At 39.6% G+C, this 21,892-nt stretch overlaps 1 protein-coding gene across 3 annotated transcripts in view; it reads right to left on the bottom strand.

Moving 5' to 3' along the window:
* Positions 1-20,635, bottom strand: part of ARHGAP42 (Rho GTPase activating protein 42) — a 149,884-nt gene extending 129,249 nt beyond the window's left edge. For all 3 annotated transcript variants that reach the window (XM_065730015.1, XM_065730016.1, XM_065730017.1), the window contains exon 1: positions 20,234-20,635. In XM_065730015.1, the coding sequence (XP_065586087.1) occupies positions 20,234-20,387 (154 nt within the window). In that variant the 5' untranslated portion in view covers positions 20,388-20,635. The remainder of the gene's footprint in view (positions 1-20,233) is intronic.
* Between the last annotated feature and the right edge of the window lie 1,257 nt (positions 20,636-21,892).

Below are 21,892 nucleotides of genomic sequence, written 5' to 3'. Positions count from 1 at the left end.
AAGACAATTAGAAAAAAGGACAGAACAATTAAGGATTTCACAATTTAACTCTTATGTTTACTAATTGGAATGGTTTACATTTTAATAGCTTTAACACAGAAATATGCAAAAATCCTATTTCTCAAAATCATAGTAATTCCCACTACCTGTAAGATTTCACTCTGTAAGCTCATCACAGCTTAATCTCACCAATCAAGAAGAAAGGTGAGTATTCCTTTTGTTGCACACTAGTTCCAGAGGAAGCCTGGACAGGTTTTCTCCCAGGGAAAAGTTACTTCTTGCCATGCACAAAATGAAACTGGAATAGCTGATAATGGTGCTCTGGGAGAATATCTACCCATCTTGTTCATACATATAGTGAAAAGCTTCAGTAAGTCAACAGGTCATTGGGAGAACATAAGAAAAAAACAATAACACAGCAATACTCTGAGCCTGGACCAGTTATTTGTTATTAAGTTATCCATAGAGTAAAATCCAAAATTTAACCCTAAGACTGTACCTTTTATCCAAAGAGTGGCTGCAAAATTTCCCTGTTGTCACCATAAAGTTATTTTCCCTTCAGCATGCTGTAACACCCTGTGCTTGTAGCATAAGGTTTGCGTGGCTCACAGCTCACTGATAGGTTGGATTTTCATTATAGCACACTCTCCTCTCCCTATCCTCAGTGAAAAGCACCTTAAAGAATTTGCAGATCCAGTTTCAAAAGCCCAGCAGTCCTTAATATACTAACCTCTTTATCCTCAATTTAATACAGGTGTGAATACTTTCATGAAGTTACAACTTTCATCAGAAAAAGTGGGAAACCTCAGCAAGATTATAAAACAGTTTTGTAATGGGATGCAATTTTGAAGTCATCAGTTTGTCTGAAAACATAACTAGAATTCTCTGTAGGGGAAAAAATTGTTCATTTACTCCAGGAAATATTTATGGCTTCCAATGAGCAATATGAACTGAAGTTATAGGGCAAATGTGATAGTCTAGCCTTTGGAGCTTACTCCCCAAATGCAGCATGTGAAATGCTTAACTGCAAGGGCTGCTTCTTTCAGTGTGCTCTGTACATCTATTGCAATGTTGTTCCAACCTCAGCAAAACACAGAAGTAAATATTAATCAATGAACAGCCTACAATTTTTTGCATTACTCAGGAGAGTGCACAAGAAGACAAGTAAAACATCTTCCTAAAGCATTCATCCCATCTTAACTGACATAAGTAAACAGAACACATTAAAACATCTGCTGCTTGAGGAAAAACATATAGCATTAAACATATTAAATATAATTTATTTATTTTTAACCCCTTCATTTGTGATGTGTGCTCACTGCTAAAAAGGCTAATGGTGTTCTTGGCTGCATCATGCACAGTATCTTCAGCAGACTGAGGGAGGTGACCCTTCCTTTCCACTGGAAGAGCCCAGTGAGGGGCCACCGAGATGATGAAGGGACTGAAGCACCTCTCTGGTGAGGACAGACTGAGGGAGCTGGAACTGCTCAGCCTGGAGAAGAGGAGGCTAACTTTGATATCATACCCTCAAGATAAATACAAAAATTAATCTTGTGTGTACTGCTCTCACTTTTTGTAATGGTTGGATGAGAAAGTTAAATATTTAACTGTACAACATTAATTACAACCTGGGTAAGACTGTGCTAATGATTAGTGTGGAGAGTAGTAATTCATAAATAGCATGTAATAGAGAAGTGATACAAAGGATGACATATCCTCATTGCACATCATTTTCCTGTTGGTTTTGGAGGACACCAAGAAACGTACACAGTTGTTAGGAAAAAAATAAAAAAGCACAAATTAACTCAAAACAAATAAAAAGAGTGACTAACAGTACCAAATTTTATGACATTCGGGCTGCTTTTATTTTTTCCTCCTATTTCAACATGAAAAATGAATCTTCTCTCTAAGAAAAACAATCCTCTAACAACCCTCAAAAACTCTGCCTTAGTAACAAAACTGAGTAAAGTTTTCAGTTTAAGAACCCTTGAACTGAGTTTCCCAGTGGCTAACAGATTATACAGAATTTCACAAGTCTGTACTTAGCTTCTGAAAAATATACCTAAAGAAGTGAATTTAAAATTAATGGGTTTTAGCTACTGAATAAAAGAAAAACGTCAGAACAAATTTCTGGGTGTGCACTGAAGTCAGATCCTGGTTTCATTATCTTCCTGCAGAGAAGGAAAGCAGGACAGCTTTAGACAGTTTTGGCTTCTGGAGGATTTTAGTTTGAAGTTGTGATAATTTTCAAATGTATTTGTGAATGACTACTGCAAGAAAAATTAAATAACAGTACATGTAGTGCAATAACTCAAAACAATACAGTTATCTGAACACTTCCTCTTCACTATCGTCTGCATGGCTGCGAAAGGCCCTGCTAAACCTCCACCAGATAAAACTTATCACCGACACAGGTTATTTTAAAATTAAAAGCAGAAGGCTATGCAACACAGATAGCACTCAAGCTAACGAGAGACAGAATGAAAAATACAAGATAGAGCTTTTCCCTTCAGTAAGAACTGTACAATAACAAAACGATGCACCCAACACTAACTGGAAGTAAAGTATAAGATGAAGACTGCTGTAACAAACTCATATATCTGAGGCACACTACATAGTCTGCATTAAAAAGCGATGGAAAGAAGAATTATTTATGACTTGGCCTCTAAAAAAAGCATTTGATCATTAAATCAAGCATTGCAGCCACCTGCACGCACAAGAGAACAATTTCATAATACAGACAATTGTGAATCTAAGTTAAAATTTGAACTTGATAGAAATATGTCCATACTATCATAATGAGTTTTCACAATGTTACACGGACTGTTTTTTGTTTGTTTGTTTTTTCCATGAAATTTCACATCTTAAAAGATAAACAAATGAGCAATGCTACTCAGTTCCTAATAGTACCAGATTCTGAAAAGGTATAATTTGTATAGTTCTTCCTCATGAGTACATTTTGAAAAGAACAAATCTCAAGAACAAGCTCAAAGCACAATGCTTCTTCCTTTTCCCTGCCCATGGAACCCTGACGACTGAATCTGGGCTGACAATTTCTGGCTAGCTTAGAAGCACCACAGAATCTCCTCTCCTGCTGAACACCTCCCACATCATCCTTTCAAACATCTCTTCATTTTCAAATGCTAGCACTACTACTGTTTCTCTCTGTGACTTCTGGAAGAAATTACATAAGTCCGAAAATCTCACTGATATACAAATAAGGAGATAAAGTAAGTTTTCTATGCTTGGATGTGTTACTTCTTTAGAACATACGTGCTTAGTCAACACCTGTTCACAGGAACCATTTTTACTACCTTAATCTGAATAATTCAGAAATGGAGCAGCCTGCCCCTTCAGCAACTTTCAGTTTAACAAGAAACGACCACACCTGAGGATTGCAAATAAGAAAATCCCTCAAACAACATAGAATAATAGCTCAAAAGCCATTTTTGATGTTATCCTTTCAAATAGTTGCAGATACCTACACCAAGATGACTCAAAAAGTGGAAGAGAAAGTGTGTAGCTGACACCAGGAGGCTGTGCTAGCCTTCAACAAGACCTGGGCAGACTGAAGAGTTGGGCAAAGAGGAACGTGATGAGTTTCAACAAGGCCTGGCATAGAGTCTTGCACCTGGAGAGGAATAACTGCATGTATCGGTACAGGTTAGGGGCTGACCTGCTGGAATGGAGCTCTGCAGAAAATGACTTAGGGATCCTAGAAGACAACAGGTACAATAGGTTCGCCACAAGCGAGCAGTGTGGCCAAGGCCAATGATATCCTGGGGAGTATTAAAAAGAATGCGGTCAGCAGATTGAGAGAGATAATCCTCTCTCTCCATTCTTCCCCGTGAGGCCAAATTTGTAATACTGCGTCCAGTTCGGAGCTCCTCAGTTCAGAAAAAGCAGGGATCTCCTAGAAAGAATCCTGGAGAGGGCTCAAAGAGAAGGGCCTGCAGCATCTCCCATATGAGGACAGGCTGAGATCTGGAATTCTTCAGTCTGTAGAAGAAAAGGCTGAGAGGGGATCTCATTACTGTTTATACACATCTGAAGTGTGCAAGTCAAGTCAAGGGGGCAGAGTCTTTTCAGTTGTGAGCAACAGCAGAATGAGGGGCAACGGGCACAAACTAGAATACAAGAAGTTCTATACTAATGCGAGGAAGAATTTACTGTAAGAGTGATGGAGTACTGAAACAGGCTACCCAGAGAGGTTGTGAAGTCCCCTTCTCTGGGGATATTCAAGATCCTCCTAGATATCTACCCGTGGAAACTGTAGACTCAGTGGTCTCTAGAAGTTCCAACCCCTACAATTCTGTGATCTTGTGACAACACTGAGTGAGCTGGCATCTGACAGAATGAGCCCAATAGACCACTGCTGCAACTGTCAGTGCTCAAAGACTTGAATTGTTTGCAGTTTCCTTTAATGACAGCTAGGTTTAGTTGATCTTCTGCATTATCACTACTAACATTTTGCTTTCATGCCAAATAATCCATCTTTGGACCTCTATTTAATAAAAAAAAAAAAAGTCATGAAAAAATTACTCAATTACATCCACACAGCAATATGGTATACATTAGAAATGTTAACAAAAATACACATTATCAAAAAGGGTATAGTTTCCATGAAGAACACATAAGGAAAAGCTACTTCTTCCCTCATAGAGCAAACATTGCTTTCACCAGACAAAATAACTAAGTATAGGACACTGTATGAGCATTTGGAATAGGACAAAAGACCTTATCTCCTTGCAGTGCATACTTAAATCACAAAAGTCATTGCTCATTCTCATGGACTGCCATGGAGTCCAACGGAACAGTTGGTTTCAAAAGCAGGTTAGCGAAACACCATCCTGAAACAGGGCTATTTAAAGACACTTAAGGGAGCTGTAGCTGAATTCTACTGTAATGGAGAAGTCCTCCTCCTTTGACATATTTCAGCGTGGGTCATCAACTGGCCAGTTTTGTTCTGAAGGTCTAAGGCATGGTGCATGGCTCCTCGGAAAAATGTAGCCATGTTTAAGTAAAACAGTCTCCCTGGAATGAAAACTTAGATAAAAATAAGGATTTATTTGTTGAGTGAATAATATGTTACGTAGGGAAATATTCATGTTTTGCAGTAGAATTGTTGCTTCTTATCAGTCCAAGGTTTTGGTTTGTTAATTTGTTATGTTTGACATCCTTTCAGAAGCAGAAATCAGCTTTTGGAGCGATGAAATTCCACACAGGAGCTCTGGCTCTCTCAAATAGTAAAAATGCAAAGAGACACAAATAAAATCCTTACATTGTAACAAATCTGGAATTACAGGAGTGTCTACAGGTCATATTAAAAAAGCCAACTTAACTTTCAATTAAGTTAAATCAAACAGTATGACAAATTTTCTACTGCACAGAACAGCATACAACACCATGATAAGTTCTGAGTTTCATATAAATTTGCTGAGCTCCTCCTTTGCTGTTATACTTAAAAAAAAAAAAAAAAGTACAAGAAAAATATCCATCTGTTTTGATTCCCTACCAGAATGAAAATATATATATATCTTTTTAAACAGTACCAGAAATAAAAACAAATTCAAGAAACTTTAAAAAACATTATTTAATGCTTTTATAGATAGTCACTTTTTTTTTCCTAAACTCTAAACTAAAGTCATATGTGGGAACTGACACAGAAATGAAATGTCTCATAATACATAACTGCCCCATAAATACAAGCATACAGTAAAAGACAGGCCATACTTAAATTGCTATCTGTGTAGACAGAGAGAAGCAGAAGCTAAAGAAGATAAATCCTCCAAAACCATACTCTTTATCTTACTGAATAATGAAGAAAGTAATCACTGGACATACAACAATTGTTAATTTGTGATATTTGCCAAGAATCCAGACATGGAATTTGATACAGACAAACTTCAACCCACAACTACAGACCCTCACAGTCCATATCCCTATGCATTGCACTGACAACCCTCTGTATTACCCAAAGGAGGAAAAATACTGAGATTCAAATCACCTAACATTTAGAAATTAAAAATAAATAAAAAACAACATTCCTACCGTGAACAGTACTACTAACAGCATTAACAAACTATAGTTCACTGAAAAAAAACCCACTGCCATTATGTGTTTTATTCCATTGATATTAATGTTGTCTAAGTGCCACTTCAGTTTACAAAGGAACTGGAGAAAGGTCTTTCAAAACAGCATGAAATTCTTTGGGGTACCTTAAATGTTCAAGAAAATACTGCAAGTCTGGCTTTTTATCCAGCAACACATTGCTCACGGTGCTTTATTGTGCAATAGTCTTGAAGTCATGAGGTGTACTGAAAATTGGAGCCATGCATAGAAAACAAGTCGAAGAGGCTCTGGATTGCCAGTGACTCCAGGAATTTTGACACCGAGTATAATGCGTATTTTACTGCCAAATGATTTGGAAACTGTCAGAAAGCTGGGGAAGAAAAAAATAAAAAGAAAAGACATGATCGGCACTGTTATTTTTGAAAATTTACAATGATTACCACTCCAGGTTGGTTAGGGATGTGTATTAAAGAGCAAAAGAACTAAATAAACAGAACAAGTAATTGCATCATTGCTAGGCCATAGCAATGTAAATAAACTAAGAACCATCAGATCTCTAATCTGCCATCTTTCAATTTCAAACAGAAAACACTTAAGAGAAATAGTCACATTATATATAGTTATCAATGCGTATAAGAAAAATCAGAAATTTTTCAGTTTGTTCTGAACCAAAGGATTCAAGTAAAGGAGAACTAAGATAACTAAAAGAACTAAGAGGGGATTCTAAAATTTGTGGATTAGATTTACTAGCACCAGAGAATCCACCTAGAACTCATCCCTTGGGAAAAACAGGAAAAAGGATGAGAAAGGAAGAATTTTTTATTAAAACTTGTATTTTTTTTCTCTTCCCAGTGAAGTGAACAAAAAAAGTTTTTAAAAAAGTTTTTTTTTAAGTTTTTAAACAAATGACTTAAGCATTCATGTTTTTATCTTCAGTTCCATACTCTAAGGATAAATATAAAGTCACAGGCAGAAAAGCACTTGGGAGCTCTGGTGGATGAAAGCTTGACCTGATCCAGCAGTGCATGTATGCAACCTGGAAGGCCAACTGTATCCTAGGCTGCATCAAGAGAGATAGAAGAAAGAGCAAAGCAGGTGATTGGCCCTCTCTATTCTGTCTTCATGAGACCCCATCTGGAATACTGCACCCAGGCCAAGGCCCCCAGCTCAGGAGAGACGTGAAGCTGCTGGAGTGGGTCCAGAGGATGGCCACAAAGATGATCAAAGGGTGGGAGCACCTCTCCTATGTAGAAAGATTGATGAAGCCTGGCTTGTTCAGCCTGCTTAAGAGAAGGCTAAGTGAAGGCCTCATTATGGCCTTCCAACACTTTGGGAGTGAGCTTATAAGCAGGAGAGGGACCAACATTTTACACACGCAGATAGCACCAGGACAAGTGGGAATGGTTTTAAATTCAAAGGGAGATTCAGGTTGGATGGGGCCCTGGGCAGCCTGATCTGGTGGAGAGCACACAGAAGGGGGCTGGAAATAGGTGATCCTTAAATGTCCATTTCAACCCAAACCGTTCTATTGGCTGCATAAGCAGGAAATGTACTTCTATGCCTACACCCCTCTTCATTTAATGAAATAATTTGAGTCTCTCATATAACCTTAGGATTTTAAGAGCATGAAGATGCAGGAGTTCTATGTCCACATAGCAAAAAGTCAACCATGTTGTGACAAAACTTCATGATGTCTAATGACAAGATTTACATCTGTGCATAGAACATGTTGTTTTGAGATGTGCTTCTTAGTTTTTAGATCACCTTGTCTATCTCCAGATTAAATCAGTAATGGTAGCAAAAGAAAAAATAACATACATACATGAAATATGAGAATTTTTAAGATGTTTAAAACATCTTAGAACGTGAAGTTTGAAGTATTTCAAACAACCTGTATATCAGTAGGCTAACAAGGTAAACTTGTAACACAACTTTTCCAGCAAATGAAGAACTTTCAAAAATGTTAGTTTTGCTATCTTTACATGGTTGTAGCATAGCAACTTGAACATATTTATTTAGCGTCTGTAGGTATGGAAATAAAGGTAGTAACGATATCTTCAATTGTTTAGCTTCGTAATAGGGAAGGGGAAACAAGATGGTTGTTACAGCAAAACATCTTTTTAAACCACAACAATGACACTAAGTAAGGAGAGTACCAGAAAGAATCACCTAAGGTCTCTCTTGAAAGCATCATAATGTATGAGTATTGAACTATAAAATTTCTTCAAGGTTCATTCTCCCCAAATCTCCAAGTTCTACATACCTTCAAGTAATGTAAACTTGAAGACTCGATGGTAGACTGAAAATCTGACTTTGTAATGATAGAAGGAACCAAACTGATCTAAAAGACCAGCTATCTCTGTGCAGGAGTTCAGGTATTAATATCTCAAGTTCAATGAGTAAATGATCTCAATCACATCTGAAAAATGGCAATCCAGAAGATTTAGGCATTTTCATCAGTACTATCTTTATTTCTATTTTTAATGTATTTTACATATTTCTATTAACCACATGCACACATTGTTACTGAAAGTAATAGTTACTACTACAGAGTTTTACAGTTTCAGCATACAATTCAAGTCTGATGGTAAAACTACAAGAAACACTGCAGTTAGTTTAATAAGCATTGTGAATGCATGAGGAACTTGTTCTAGACTCATAAATCTCTATCTAGGATGTATTAAATGCATGTACTTAAAGATTGGATATTAGGATATATTTCCTTGATTCACAAACCTGTTGCTGTAATTCAGTACTGATATAACAAGTAACTGAATGCACTTCAGCATACTATCACTGGAAGAGTCCTGTCTGGGAGGAGAACAAAGCTCTAAAGTCACGCTTCTACAGTCCTTCCCCCCCCCCCAAAAAGTATTACAGAAGATATGACAGATGTGCCACACAAACAAACGTTTGCTGTCACTGGTAACTTGTACACTAACTCTGGTTGTAATCTGAAGTGCAAGCAAGTTGTCACTGCCACCAGATAATATTTTCATGCCAAGTCACTGTTCTTCCCCTACTCACCAACTTCTGTAGTTGCTTCAAATTCCAGGTTCCCTGTTCTCTGCCAGCATGAGCACTTCCATACACATGTATAATGAACCAAGTCAGAGAACTGGGATGCATGAAAAATTATCCTGATTAGCAGTTAGCTTATTACTCTGATCCAGTGGAGCACAAAGCTGAATAAACAGCAATGCCAATAGCACTTACAGGACAAGAGTGGGTGGAAACAAGGTCTGAGAGCAGAAAAAGAAACAGGAGGTTTAAAAGACTCTGGAGGTTTAAAGTTTGCTTGGTTAGCAATAGACCTGGATAAAAACTGCACCTCAAAATTATACATAAAAATGCAACTTTAGAAGGATGATCTATAATAACCTCATTATGGAAATTCTGGGACAACTCCTGGACAGCTTAACCACTCATCACAGTTCCTCATGGGAGAGAGAGAGGGTAGAGATTAAAGTGTTAGAAGAGGAAATACAGAATAAATAAATAAATAAATAATCAAAGTTACTGCATAATAAGTTTCATGAATATGTAACTTGAAAAAAACCTGTCTGACAAAATACCTTAAGTAATCCCTTGCCCATTTAGCATAAAATTAAATGGAAGAAAAACAAAAACAAAGAAGCCTATAACAAGGGAATTTGCGGTATACAAGACTGATAAATTAATCAAATCAAAGAATATGCTATCAGAAGTAAGGAAATATATAACCATCTTAAAGAAACAAAAAGAATGATCCAACAGTCAGCCTAACCTCTGGCCCTGGAAAGGTGATTAATAACTTGTTCCAGGTGCCATCTCAAATCAATTGGAAGAGAAGAAGGTTTTCAGGAGTAGTCTACATGGATTCACCAAGGGGAAGTCATGCTTGATCAACCTGGTAGCCTTCTATGTCATCACTGGTTAGGTAAATGGGGAAAGAGCAGTGGATGTTGTGAATCTTGATTTCAGCAAGATGTTTGACACCATCTCCCACAGAATTCTTGTTATGAAATTTAGAAATTGTGGGATAGATGAGTGGGTGATGAAGTGGATTGAGAACTGTCTGACTGGCAGAGCTCAGAGGGCTGTCATAGAATCATAGAATTGCTTGGGTTGGAAGGGACCCAAAGGATCACCAAATTCCAATCCCCATGCTACAGGCAGGGTCACCAACCTCCAGATCTGGTACTAAACCAGGCTGCCCAGGGTCCCATCTAACCTGGTCTCAAATACTTCCAGGGATGGAGCATCCATAGCCTCTCTGGGCAGCATGTTCCACCACCTCACTACTGTGTCTGTGAAGAACTTCCCCTACATCCAATCTAAACCTTCCCTCCTTGAGCCTAAAACCATTCCTCCTGGTCCTGTCACTGTCTACCCTTATAAAAAGTTGATTCTCCTCCTGTTTATAACCCTCTTTTACATACTGGAAGACTGCAGTGAGGTCTCTGCAGCCTTCTCTTCTCCAGGATGAACAGGTTGAGCTTCCTCAGTCTGTCTTCATAGGAGGTGCACCAGAACTGATCACCCTCGTGGCCCTGCTCGGGACCCTCTCCAACAATTCCAAATCTCTCCTGAATCAGGTGCCCCTGACCTGGAATTAGAACTCCCAATGGGGCCTCATGAGGGCAGAGCACACAGGGACAATCACCTCCCTGTCTCTGCTGGCCACCTCTCTTCTGAAGGAGCCCAGGATACAATTGGCATTTTGAGCTGCAAAAGTGGACAGCTGGCTCACGTTCAGTTTCTTTTCCACCAGGACCCCCAGGTCCTTCTCCACAGTGCTATTCTTAAGTTCTCCCAGTCTGTACGCATACCTGGGATTACTCTAAACCAATTGCAAAACCTTGTACTTCTCTTGGTTGCACCTCATTAGGTTCCTACAGGCCCACCTTTCAAGTTTGTCGATGTCCCTCCAGATAGCATCCCTTCTAACTTGTCAACTGCACCACTCAGCTTGGTGTCAGCAACAAATTTGCTGAGGATGCACTTGAGAACATCATCAGTATCACTGATGAAGATGTTGAAGAGCACCGTTCCCAAGACAGACCCCTGGGGGACACCACTCATCAGCGTCCTCCACCTAAATGTAAGTGCCATTCACCACAACCCCCTGTCTGTGGCCTTCCAACCAATTCCTTATCCACCACACTGGCTATCCCTCAAATCCACATTGCTCCAATTTACACATAAGAAAGCAGTTGTCATCAGCAGTGCAGAGTCCAGTTAGAGGCCTGTAACTAGCAGTGTTCCCCAGGGTTCAGTTCTGGTTCTGGCCTTGTTCAACAGTTTCATCAGCAACCTGGATGAAGGGATAGAGTCCACCTGCAGCAAGTGTGCTGATGATACAAAGCTGGGAGGAGTGGATGACACACCAGATGGTTGTGCTATCATTCAACAAGACTCGGACAGACTGGAGAGCTGGGCAGGAAGAAACCAGATGAGGTTTAACAAGATCAAGTGTAGAGTCATGCACCTGGGGAGGAATAACCACATGCATCAGTACAGGTTAGGGGATGACCTGCTGGAGAGGAGCTCTGCAAAGAAGGACCTGGGATCCTGGTAGTTGGCCATGAGCCAGCAGTGTCCCCTTGTGGCTAAGGTAGCCTGGGGTGCATTAAAGAGAGCATGGCTGGCAAGTCAAGGGAGGTGATCTTCCCCCTCTGTACTGATGAGGCCAAATTTAGAATGTCCAGTTCTTGGCTTCTCAGTTCAAAAAAGAACAGGGATCTCCTGAGAGGAGTCCAGGGAAAGGTCACTAAGGTTATTAAGGGCCTGGAGCATCTCCCATATGAAGAAAGACTGAGTAACCTGGGTCTGTTCAGCCTGGGGAGGAGAAGACTCAGAGGGGATCTGATAAATGTTTATAAATTCCTAAAGGGGAGGTGGGATACCAATGGATGAGGCCAGGCTCTTCTTGGTAGTGTGTAGTGATAGGACAAGGAGTGACGGCCTAAAACTTGAACACAGGAGGTTCCATACTAACATGTGGAAGAACTTTTGTATGGTAAGGGTGACAGAGCACTGGAACAGGTTACCCAGAGAGATTATGAAATCTCCTATGGGGACGTTCAAGACAAGGCTGGACTCCTATCAGTGCGATCTATTGCAGGGTACCTGCTTTAGCATGGGGTTTGGACTCAGTGATCTCTTGAAGTCCCTCCCAAACCCTGCAATTATATTATTCTGTACTTGGGGTGGTTTGTTGGGCTGTTTTTTTTTTCAAGCTGTTGCTATTTTCTGGAGGAAGCTGGGCAAGAGATAAAGAGAAGACAGATAGGTCAGGTGAAGGGATTTATATACCGCATGACACAGCTAACAGGGGAAACTGCCTGAATCTCCATTCTCAATGTTACAGAATGGCACAGGAAGAGCCATCCTTACTTAATTGATTGCCTCCTGCTCTAACGAAGAAGGGCAGAAATACTGCAGCTCCTGTTTCTTCCAAACATCCTCTTGCCTTCTGTTATCAGCCCAATCGAGATGGCCTGATCCTCAGCAAAATGATAAGGCATATGAGCTGTTTAAACACATGGTTCACAGATATCAAAGAAATATGTAGTTGTATAAGTGTGTTGAGAGAAAACAAAGGGCAAAATTTATCAAGAAACAGATACCTAACGAATGAACACTATTTCAGCTGTCTACTGTAAGAGTTCAAGCAAAAATCCCCTTTTGACTTACAGACATGCCCTTAGAAGACAGGATTCTAAATTCCAAACTTTGCTCAGCACTTCTGACCTGTTTTTGAAACAGAATATGCCTGAATTTTCCATCTCATGCGTAAGAACTTTAATGAGAAAAGTAAGTAAATCACTTCTTCAGTGTTCATGAAACAATATCAGCAGGACTGATTGTGGCTCCACGGGACCTAAGCTCAAATGCACAGCTAAGGAAAACGGCTTTGATTACACACATTACAGATTTACTTTAAGTAAAACTAGTAGAAACAACAGCAAATGTGGAAATTAAATTTGATCAGTGATGACTATCTGTGCTATTGACTGGAGGCAAAAAGATATATGAACAAACTTCACTGCATCCTCAACTACAGGAAACCAAAGGGAAAAAGGAAGATTTACCTAAAGCACAAACAATAACAAAGAGTCCTATTTATCCCTGTAATTCTATAAGAACAACATTGAAGCTTCTTATTTCTACCTGTTATTTGGTTGGTTTCTCCTCCCCAGTCCCCATTATGCTTATTTGTCTTACACGCTCTTTTACAGAAGAATAATCCTACTGGAGATAACCTAATTTCACTTTTATCTTATAGTGAACAGAAGTACCATTGCAGACAGTATAACACACCTGACACGCAAACCTCACTCCTTTAAGCTCTTCGAAAAATATCAAATATACAACACCATAGCAAAATATCTGATATACAATGTTGTGACACCTTGTATCCTGCTTGAATATTAGACTAAAAGGAGATAAGACTACGGAATGCGTGCAGAATTTCCACACACTTTTCCCATGCTTGAATTATACTAAGAAAAACACTACTGCAACATGTTGCTGCTTCTGATGTCCTGTGAAAGATAAGTTTGCATAATTCAGGACAGAGAACCAATTTAAGCTGATAACGTGACTGACTTGGAAAACCATACTGTAACATAGCTCAGGGTTAATAATGTGCTGTGAAATATGTTATCTTTCTAATGAAAGTTATTTGCACTTCAAAGGGAATCAAAGGGAGGTTAGCTTACTACCCAACAGTACTCCCATCTCATATTAATAGTGAAGAAGGTGAGGTCATGTCTCTTAAGTTTAATTTTTACTTTATTGGTACTGCTTATAACATCCCAAAACTCTTTCACCTTTCATCATGTTTGAGGAATTTATAGCTCCAGAAGACCATAAACAATGATATCAATTCATTAACTGAAATTTCACAGAATACAGTTAAAAAGATGAATCAAACCTGTATACATTACTATACTATTTTTGCTTCTTCTATTTTTTTTTCTTCTACTCCCCTGCACATTCGTAAGTAATTTCAAACAGATTTAGAAAAGAACTACTAAAATGACCAAGAAACAAGAGAAACTCTTAGCAGAGAGGACAGGAACAATTTGTTCAGTCTAGCAAAGGATATGATTATTCCACAGGAAAATACAAATAAACAGCAGTGCAGAAGGGTTGAGTGAAAACAAAATGAGAATAAACAAGTTAGAATTTCCAGATTACATTTATTTTTATTAAGTTACTCAGCCCTCAAGAGTAACAAGGTTTTAGAACAGTCTTTTAGCAGAAACAGTAAGGAAAAAAAGTACTTTTTAAATGGAGTTTGACAAGTTCAGATTACTTGATATAACACTAGCAGGAGATTGAATTTAACAACAAAGAAATCCACACTCCTAAATGCCTAAGTTCCCCATATTCGAAATGTAGTTATAATGGCAGTTTTGAGACTACAGAACAAAATATAAAAGCAATGCTTCACGTACCATTTCAGTAAAAAGGACTGAATTGTCCTTTATATTTTTGACAGGGGACAAATGCTAAGTTATTTACTATTACAGGAAATTGCAAGTTGCTGTAGCACTTCTGCCCACGAAATCCCAAGAGATCTATATAATTTCAGTGACCACAGCATCATATTTTCCATTGTAGTAAAGACAATATTCATGAAGCAGATGGCTTCTTATTAATAGAATATATTACTTTTATTCACAGCAATAGAAAAAAGTCATAGACAAAAAGCCAACTGGACCATTAAGAAACAAATTAAACTTGCTCTTTTCAAATATCACTCTAAAAGCTTGAAAATGCTAGTTTAAAAAGAAAAAAAATTGTACAGAATTTTCTTATAGCACAGACATCATTTCATATGGCACTTGAAATTCCAAACTGCTCCTCTGGTAACCTGACATCATTCAATTACAAGGCCTCTCTAAAGAATACTTGCTTTAGTTTTAAGGCACAAGAACACCCATGCTGAGTCACTTAAGGGCTTTATTAACACAGTAGTGGTTACTGATAGCATGGGAATTCCCTTGCAGGCACCCTTGCTTCAAAATTAAACATCATATGATGGACAGAAAATAACAGACCACTACATGCCAGTGCTTGCTTTCTCCATATATATTTGTTAAAGATGATATAATGCAATACAGACTGCAGCTGCTTTAAACACTTGAGAAAGCAACTAAGCTCTTTCTCTGGCCAAGAACCAGCTTATTGGTGGTATCTTTGCAAGAAAGTCTGAACACTAATGACATGGTTTTCAAGAATTACACCCACCGTCTGTGGACCATATTGAAACAGCAGCAGGAGCTGAGCAGGACAGTGCAAAAAGCAGAACTGTGGGGGAGCAAATGACTTCAAAACATAAACATGAATTACCAAGTTTTAACTTCTTAGCAGGAAACTTCTTCCTCCATTTGGAAGGGAATTAATCACTTATTTAGAGACTAAAAAAATGTAAACTGTTGTGCCCTGCCTCACCAAATTTTACTAGGGAGAGCGACTTAAGCATTCCATAATGTACTCCATTTGCAAAGGTGGTGTGAGTCATGTTTCAAATTCTCAGGAGGAAGCAATACTTTTATAGTCCATGTTCACCACCACAATATCTCATAAGGAATATGAAGCATCGGTCACTTTGCTTAGAACTGGAATTAATGAATGAGAAAGACTGCTACCGAAATTCAGTGGTTATTGTTCAATGAACTCACTCTTGCTCCATTTGGGATCTGGAAAAGACATTTTAAAGATGTAATCACATGAAAACATGTGAGGCCAAGATATCTGGGAAAATGCATCTCTCTGGAAAGATACAAAGGATTTTTTTAACATGAAAAAAATTCCCAAGATAGATAACAAGATCATAGGTTTTTATGCCATAATTTTGTCCCCATTTTTTTTTTAAGCAGTTGAGCCCAAAGGTTTCAGTATATACAGAGAAGCTCATCACTGCACTTTTATAGTTAGGTTTATGACATTCCTGAAGACCATATGTCCAAACAGCTTAGCAAGATAATCTTTTCTGTGTGGAACTTATATAAAAGCACTGATAAAAAGGGGAAAAAGAACATATTTGCACCTTGTCCCTGTTCCTCTATGTGTTATATAGTACAATAAAACAGTGAACATCAAGTTACTAATTCTCCTTGTAAAAATGGGACAACTCCAAAAAATAAAGACTGCTAGTAGTCATGAATTTCTAACGATATCTGTTAAATCTTACTTATCCTACATTAGAGCTCTTCATTACCATCTAAAAGATTTTAGAAGGTACTGCATTTACTTAAATGAACCACAGATACACTGAAATTTTGACAGTTTAAAGTAAAACTTGCACAGTTCAAATCTTGAATTCACAAAGTCATGGCTAAAATAGCATTTACAATGGAGAAAGAAGGCCAGAGAGTAAAACTGAAAGCTTCTGCATAAGCCATGAGATCACCTGAACAAAACACATGCTACTTTTTTGGACTGTTTCATACAACACTCATTAAAACTCTGTCAGAACACTTGGCCTTATTATAGAAAGTAAAAGCATATATGTAACAAAACGTTCTATATGATCTACACGTTAACCCTCCAGACTAGACTACATTTTTTTTAAAGGCAATTAATGATAAGGAATGAAATTCCAAAGTATCCTAAGGGTATGAATGGACAAGAAAAACAAATTTGAATTTTAACTGAAAATGAGCAAAAAACAATGAAAAGCAAAAAAAATCAGTTTTGATTCATGAGTCCAGCTACAGACAGGTTTCCCTATATTAAGCTTTTAAGCATAAGCAGTTTAAATATGCCTCTGAAAGATCTTTTAAATTAGATGCACAAAGAAATTACAAAATCAACAGCTAGGTAACTGTTAACAATAATTAAGAAGGTCAATTGTAGTGACAAGACTGCTTTTTCTAAAAAGTGTGTTGGTGGGTTTTGGTGCATGGTTTTTTGGTGGGTTTTGGTGCATGGTTTTTGTTTTTTTTTTTTTACTCTTCGTTTTTTTTTCTCTTAACTTGTTAGTTCAAGACAAGAAAACCCTCCCACAGATGCATCAAATGAAAATATACGATCCTACATAATTGCACCTACATACAAAGGTTAAGTCTCTGTAGAAACATAATTTTCTAAGACAGCATACGCAATCTTATATGCATAGAATGAATTTTTCAAGAAAGACCAGTATATTGAACACCTCAGTTCATGTTAAAATAAATGTAGTCTATCACTGCAAATATAAATGGTAGGATAAGGATCAAGTAAGCACAATGGCAACACAAATGCGAAGTTAACACCTAAGTAACTTAAAGCATACAATCCATGCTGATCTACAGTACTCCCCAGAAGTTTCAGATACTTAGAAAGATGAGGAGACAGTGCAAAATACCTTAGGGAAAAGATGCTAAGGATTTGACATCATCCCTAACATTAATTATTCTCATAACAGTCAACTGCCTCTTCAGAGAGAACGCTATGAGTCCGTGCTCCAGGATTTCCTTTGGAAAGAAGGATTCTCCAGAATGAATGTAGCAGAACCACATTAAGATAGAATGTGACCTCATCTTGGGATCACTCCATCAATTAAAATGTAAAACATTTGCAAGCTACAGTAAGCATATTTGTTCTACCTTCAATTTATGTCATCTCATCACATAGTTTTCAACTTGACATTTTTACTGTCATTGTTTAGGTATTGATTTGTGAGCAAATTAATATCCTGCAAATTGTTATTTAATATAGAAGTTTAATTATGAAAAGCTGTGCCTATATCAAAGATTCAATTAATATCTTACATTCAGACGACTTTAGAGATTATGTTATTTTCTAACTGCATTAAGTAAGCTTCACTGTCTCTTTCTTAAGCATGACTAGGAAGGAAATATTCCAAAACTCATTTCCACTAAACCTCCAGGGGAATTTGAATTTTTCCCCCTAACAGAATTGATCCTCCAAAATGATATGTAAAGGAAAAATCCTCCATCACCTAAAGAGATAAACCATGGTAAATACTTGCTGTTCTTCAAGACTTGTGGGTTATTAAATCATAAGGACCAAAGGACAAGAGTTCAGCACTGAAATCAAATATTTACCACACTATTCAATTAGATTTAAAAATAGTAATAAATAAATAAAATGATTTAAAATATTTTAAAATTACAGTATTTTACACTCCACTGATTTTGATGCTAAGGTAGGAACAGACAGTGCATTTTAATGAGTCAAAGGTTCTATACTTTAGAAATCCTAGGATAGTGATACTTACACAACACTGCACAGCATCTGCATGGAGCCTGTACAGTATAAAGAAAGGATTTCTATTTTACTGAGAAAAATCCAGGTATTTTCTCAGTTGTCCTAACACAGGAATAGAGGCAGCTTTCTGTAGAATGTGTGATCAAGAAACTAAGGGATTTGAAGTGAATAAGAGGGGAAAAATACTACACAAGAACAGATTTTATTTTTCTTTTTTCTTAAGGCTGAAAGACATGATAGGCTACAAAACAGCTTTTTAAAGTTGTATATAGAAAACAAGCATTGTGTCAACCACTGTAACATTTGACTTAAAAACTTTTGAAGCTGAGGGAACCTGGAGGTTAAGTATTAATTATGTGAAAAAGAAATAGCACTTGTCCTTGAAGAGGGACTGAATTGTTAGAAGTCTGAATCTAGCAAGGATTTTCAAGTCATCTTCACAAAGATAATGGGAAAATTCTGTTCAAAATCAAGGTCTAAACTACTTCTCATAAAGAAAACTCATCCTTCAGTATTCTCTTTGACACCTTAAGAAAGGTGTTCCAGATCAAACATCAATAAAAGAAGCAGCCAATCTCCAGGGCCAAAAGAGTACCCACGCAGTATCCTCCTCTGCCCTTACTCCTGGTATGCACTACCCTGCAGAACCAGGTTTGTAGGAGTCAATTTTTATTAAACAAACACATTAACCACTTTAAACAAACTCAATCTTCGTGCTGGATGGAGAAAGCTTTATAGCTTAAAGAAAACCTAACAATCAAACTTTTTTTTTCTGCTCTGGTAGGAAAAAAGGTACCACTGAGTTTCTGTTTTTATACATATAGAAATATACATGTATTCAGACACAGAGATTTTCTGTGTAATCTATCACATCCTATTCTCTGGGCATGGATACAGGAATTTATTGAATTTAATATAAACTTCAAATTTATATAAGATGTTAAGACATGTATCCAGCTACTCCCTAAAAAAAGGGGACAAATCCGGAAACGTGCACTTCTATGAGAAATGTCTCAAAAAGCCAGCAGTTGCTTTATTTAACTGCAACACCTCACAGTTAATACAATTAATACTCAATCCTCCGGCTGGTCTAACAAAATCCTCACCTCCTGGTCAAGGCAGGGAGACAGATATGGGGTTCAGACTCCAGGTTTGCATCCCTTATATTTCCCCTTGAGCTAATGAGACAGAAGCAACACCTGTTCCTTGGCAGCGGTGCTACTCTTTGCCACAAAAGTGGCATAATGTATCAATGTGGCAAATACTCTAAGGATTACTTAAAGTAACTTCTTTTCCCTCGAACTTCACGTCTCACACCACAAGCATCTGCAAGCCGCCGGTCTACGTGAAGGAAAGCTCCGGGCAACAGATGAAAGAGATGAAAAACCGAGAAGTAGGCGGCACCAGCCAAAGCAGAGCAGTTCTGCCGAGCCCAGCAGTGCTCCCGCAGCCCTCGGCTCTCTTTTTCACTCTCTTCAAATCGCCAGAGCCGCTTCCCCAGCACGGGACGCCCAGCGCTCACCACTCGGAGCTTCGCAAGGATGGAAGCGCTCATCCTCTGCTCGCCTGCGGGAGACGCGAGAAACGGCGATACCGCCGGCTAGCGAAAATAATTCTCTCTTCGTTTTACCCGCACGGTAAAAACGGCCAAATGCTAAATCCTTCATTCTTAAGAGCCGCGCTTTTGACACGAAGGACGAACGAGGGAACGCGAACTGCCGGCCCGGCCCCGGCAGCCACGCTCCACTCCGCGCAGGGCGCGGCCGAGCGCCCAGCTGCAGCTCCGGGGCCGTCCCCGCCGCTCACCCGGCCCCGGAGAGGCGAAGCGGGGCAGAAAGTTGGGACAGAGCTTTTCTTTCCCCGTCCGCCGGCAGGGGAGCCCGCTCCCGGCGCCCATTGAAACAAAAGAAGGTCTTGCCCTGCCCGCCCCCGGCCCCGCCGCCCCACTCACTCCGCAGGGCCCCGATGAGGAGGCTGCCGTCCTTGATGAGCTCCTTGATGAACTTGTTGGTCCTCTCCAGTTCGATCTCGTGACACTTCAGGCGCTCCCTGAAATCCGGGCTGTCCAAGTACGAGTCGCTGAACTCCAGCGTGGGCAGCCCCATGGCAGCTGCGGGCGGGCGGGCGGCCGGCCGACGGGGAGCCGCGACGGCAGGCGGAGGAACCGAGGGCTGAGGAAGCAAGCGGCGGCTGTCTGCGTGCTGTCACCCAGCTACATGCTGCCCGCGGGGCTCCCTGAGCCGCCGCTCCGCCGCTTCCGGCAGCGTTCTCTCTTCCCGTCCCTAAGTTCAGAGCGAACCTCCCCCGGCCCGGCCGAGGAAGCCCTCCTACCGGCGCAGCATGCTCACACGCCAGGGACGCGGCCCCGGCAGTGCCCGCCCCTCGCTCCGCTCAGCGCCGCCTTTCCCTTCGTGCTCTGCCCTCCAGCGGGGCCGGCCCAGCACGGGCACGGCCTGCAGAGACCGGTGCGCGCCGTCACTGCTTTACGTAGGGCTTCTGCAGGCAGGGTCAGCCTTAGGGACAGGGAGGGCCCAGAGGTTCCTTTCAACCGAAGTCATTCTGGGGTTATTGGAGGAGGACTCCGGGTTACACGTTTACAATAGATATTTCACAACATGTGCTAAAAGGGGGCTGGTTTTATTCAGCACAGTACCCACGCTGTGGTGTAGGAGTGCAGGCCGCTTTTGCTGCGAAAAGGGGATCTGCATCAGCTTGGAGGAGCTGATGCCTGAGGCAGCCACCCCAAGCATGCTGGCATTGCCCAGGGATCTCTTGTGACACCTGGCATGTTCATGGCCTGACTGCCTGGTGTGTGTGTGTGGGCCAGTGGGAGGAATGCTCCCACAGAGGTGGATAATGAGAAGAGAGAGCAGAAAGGGTTAAAGGAATGTGGGCCAAGGAAATAAAATACAACAGCTGGGAACACCCATATTCTGCCATAGTACTTGCTTGTGTGTGTAGCTAAGGCACCTCCATCCTGAAAAATTTTTGAGAAACTGCAAGCTCGGTTACTAAAAGAAAATGGTATCCTTCAAGTACACTAGTGGGTTTATCTCAGAAGCAGTTCTTGTATGCTTATCTGGAGTAATCTTTCCATACATACTGTGACAGTACACTAATATGTATACAAATGCACAATGCATGTACCTGGTTTCAAGGAGAGCTGTCTGTAAACACACCTTCAAGTCAGCAATAACTCCAATGGAAACAACCGTTAACACTGGTCACAAAAATACCATTACTTCAGCACAACCCACCTCTTGCCAGAAACTGCTTTTGAGAAGATGATACTTCTCTGTTTGTTGTCCACGTGATCTCATTACTAAATCATTCGCAGCCGCCTTGTTTACACAGTTCAACTGTGAAAATACAACAGTTCAAATCGGTTGTAGTTTATAGCTCCTGTACACGATTTGTGGTCTTTGCACTTCTTAAACATTTGTCAAAACTCAGTTTCATATTCACAGCATATTTTTGTGAATAGTGGAAATATAAATATTTAATAAATAAATAAATACTGTAATTTCTAACTCTATGGCCTGCAGAATTTGATGAAGTGAAAAAAAGTAACAATACTCTTATTGCTAGGCTGAAACTGCCCACAGTCTCC

This window comes from Cyrtonyx montezumae, unplaced genomic scaffold (genome assembly GCF_038088225.1).
Source record: "Cyrtonyx montezumae isolate F1298 unplaced genomic scaffold, pur_monq_1.0 scaffold_12, whole genome shotgun sequence".
Classification (NCBI taxonomy): domain Eukaryota; kingdom Metazoa; phylum Chordata; class Aves; order Galliformes; family Odontophoridae; genus Cyrtonyx; species Cyrtonyx montezumae.
This window is presented reverse-complemented; position numbering and strand designations above follow the sequence as displayed.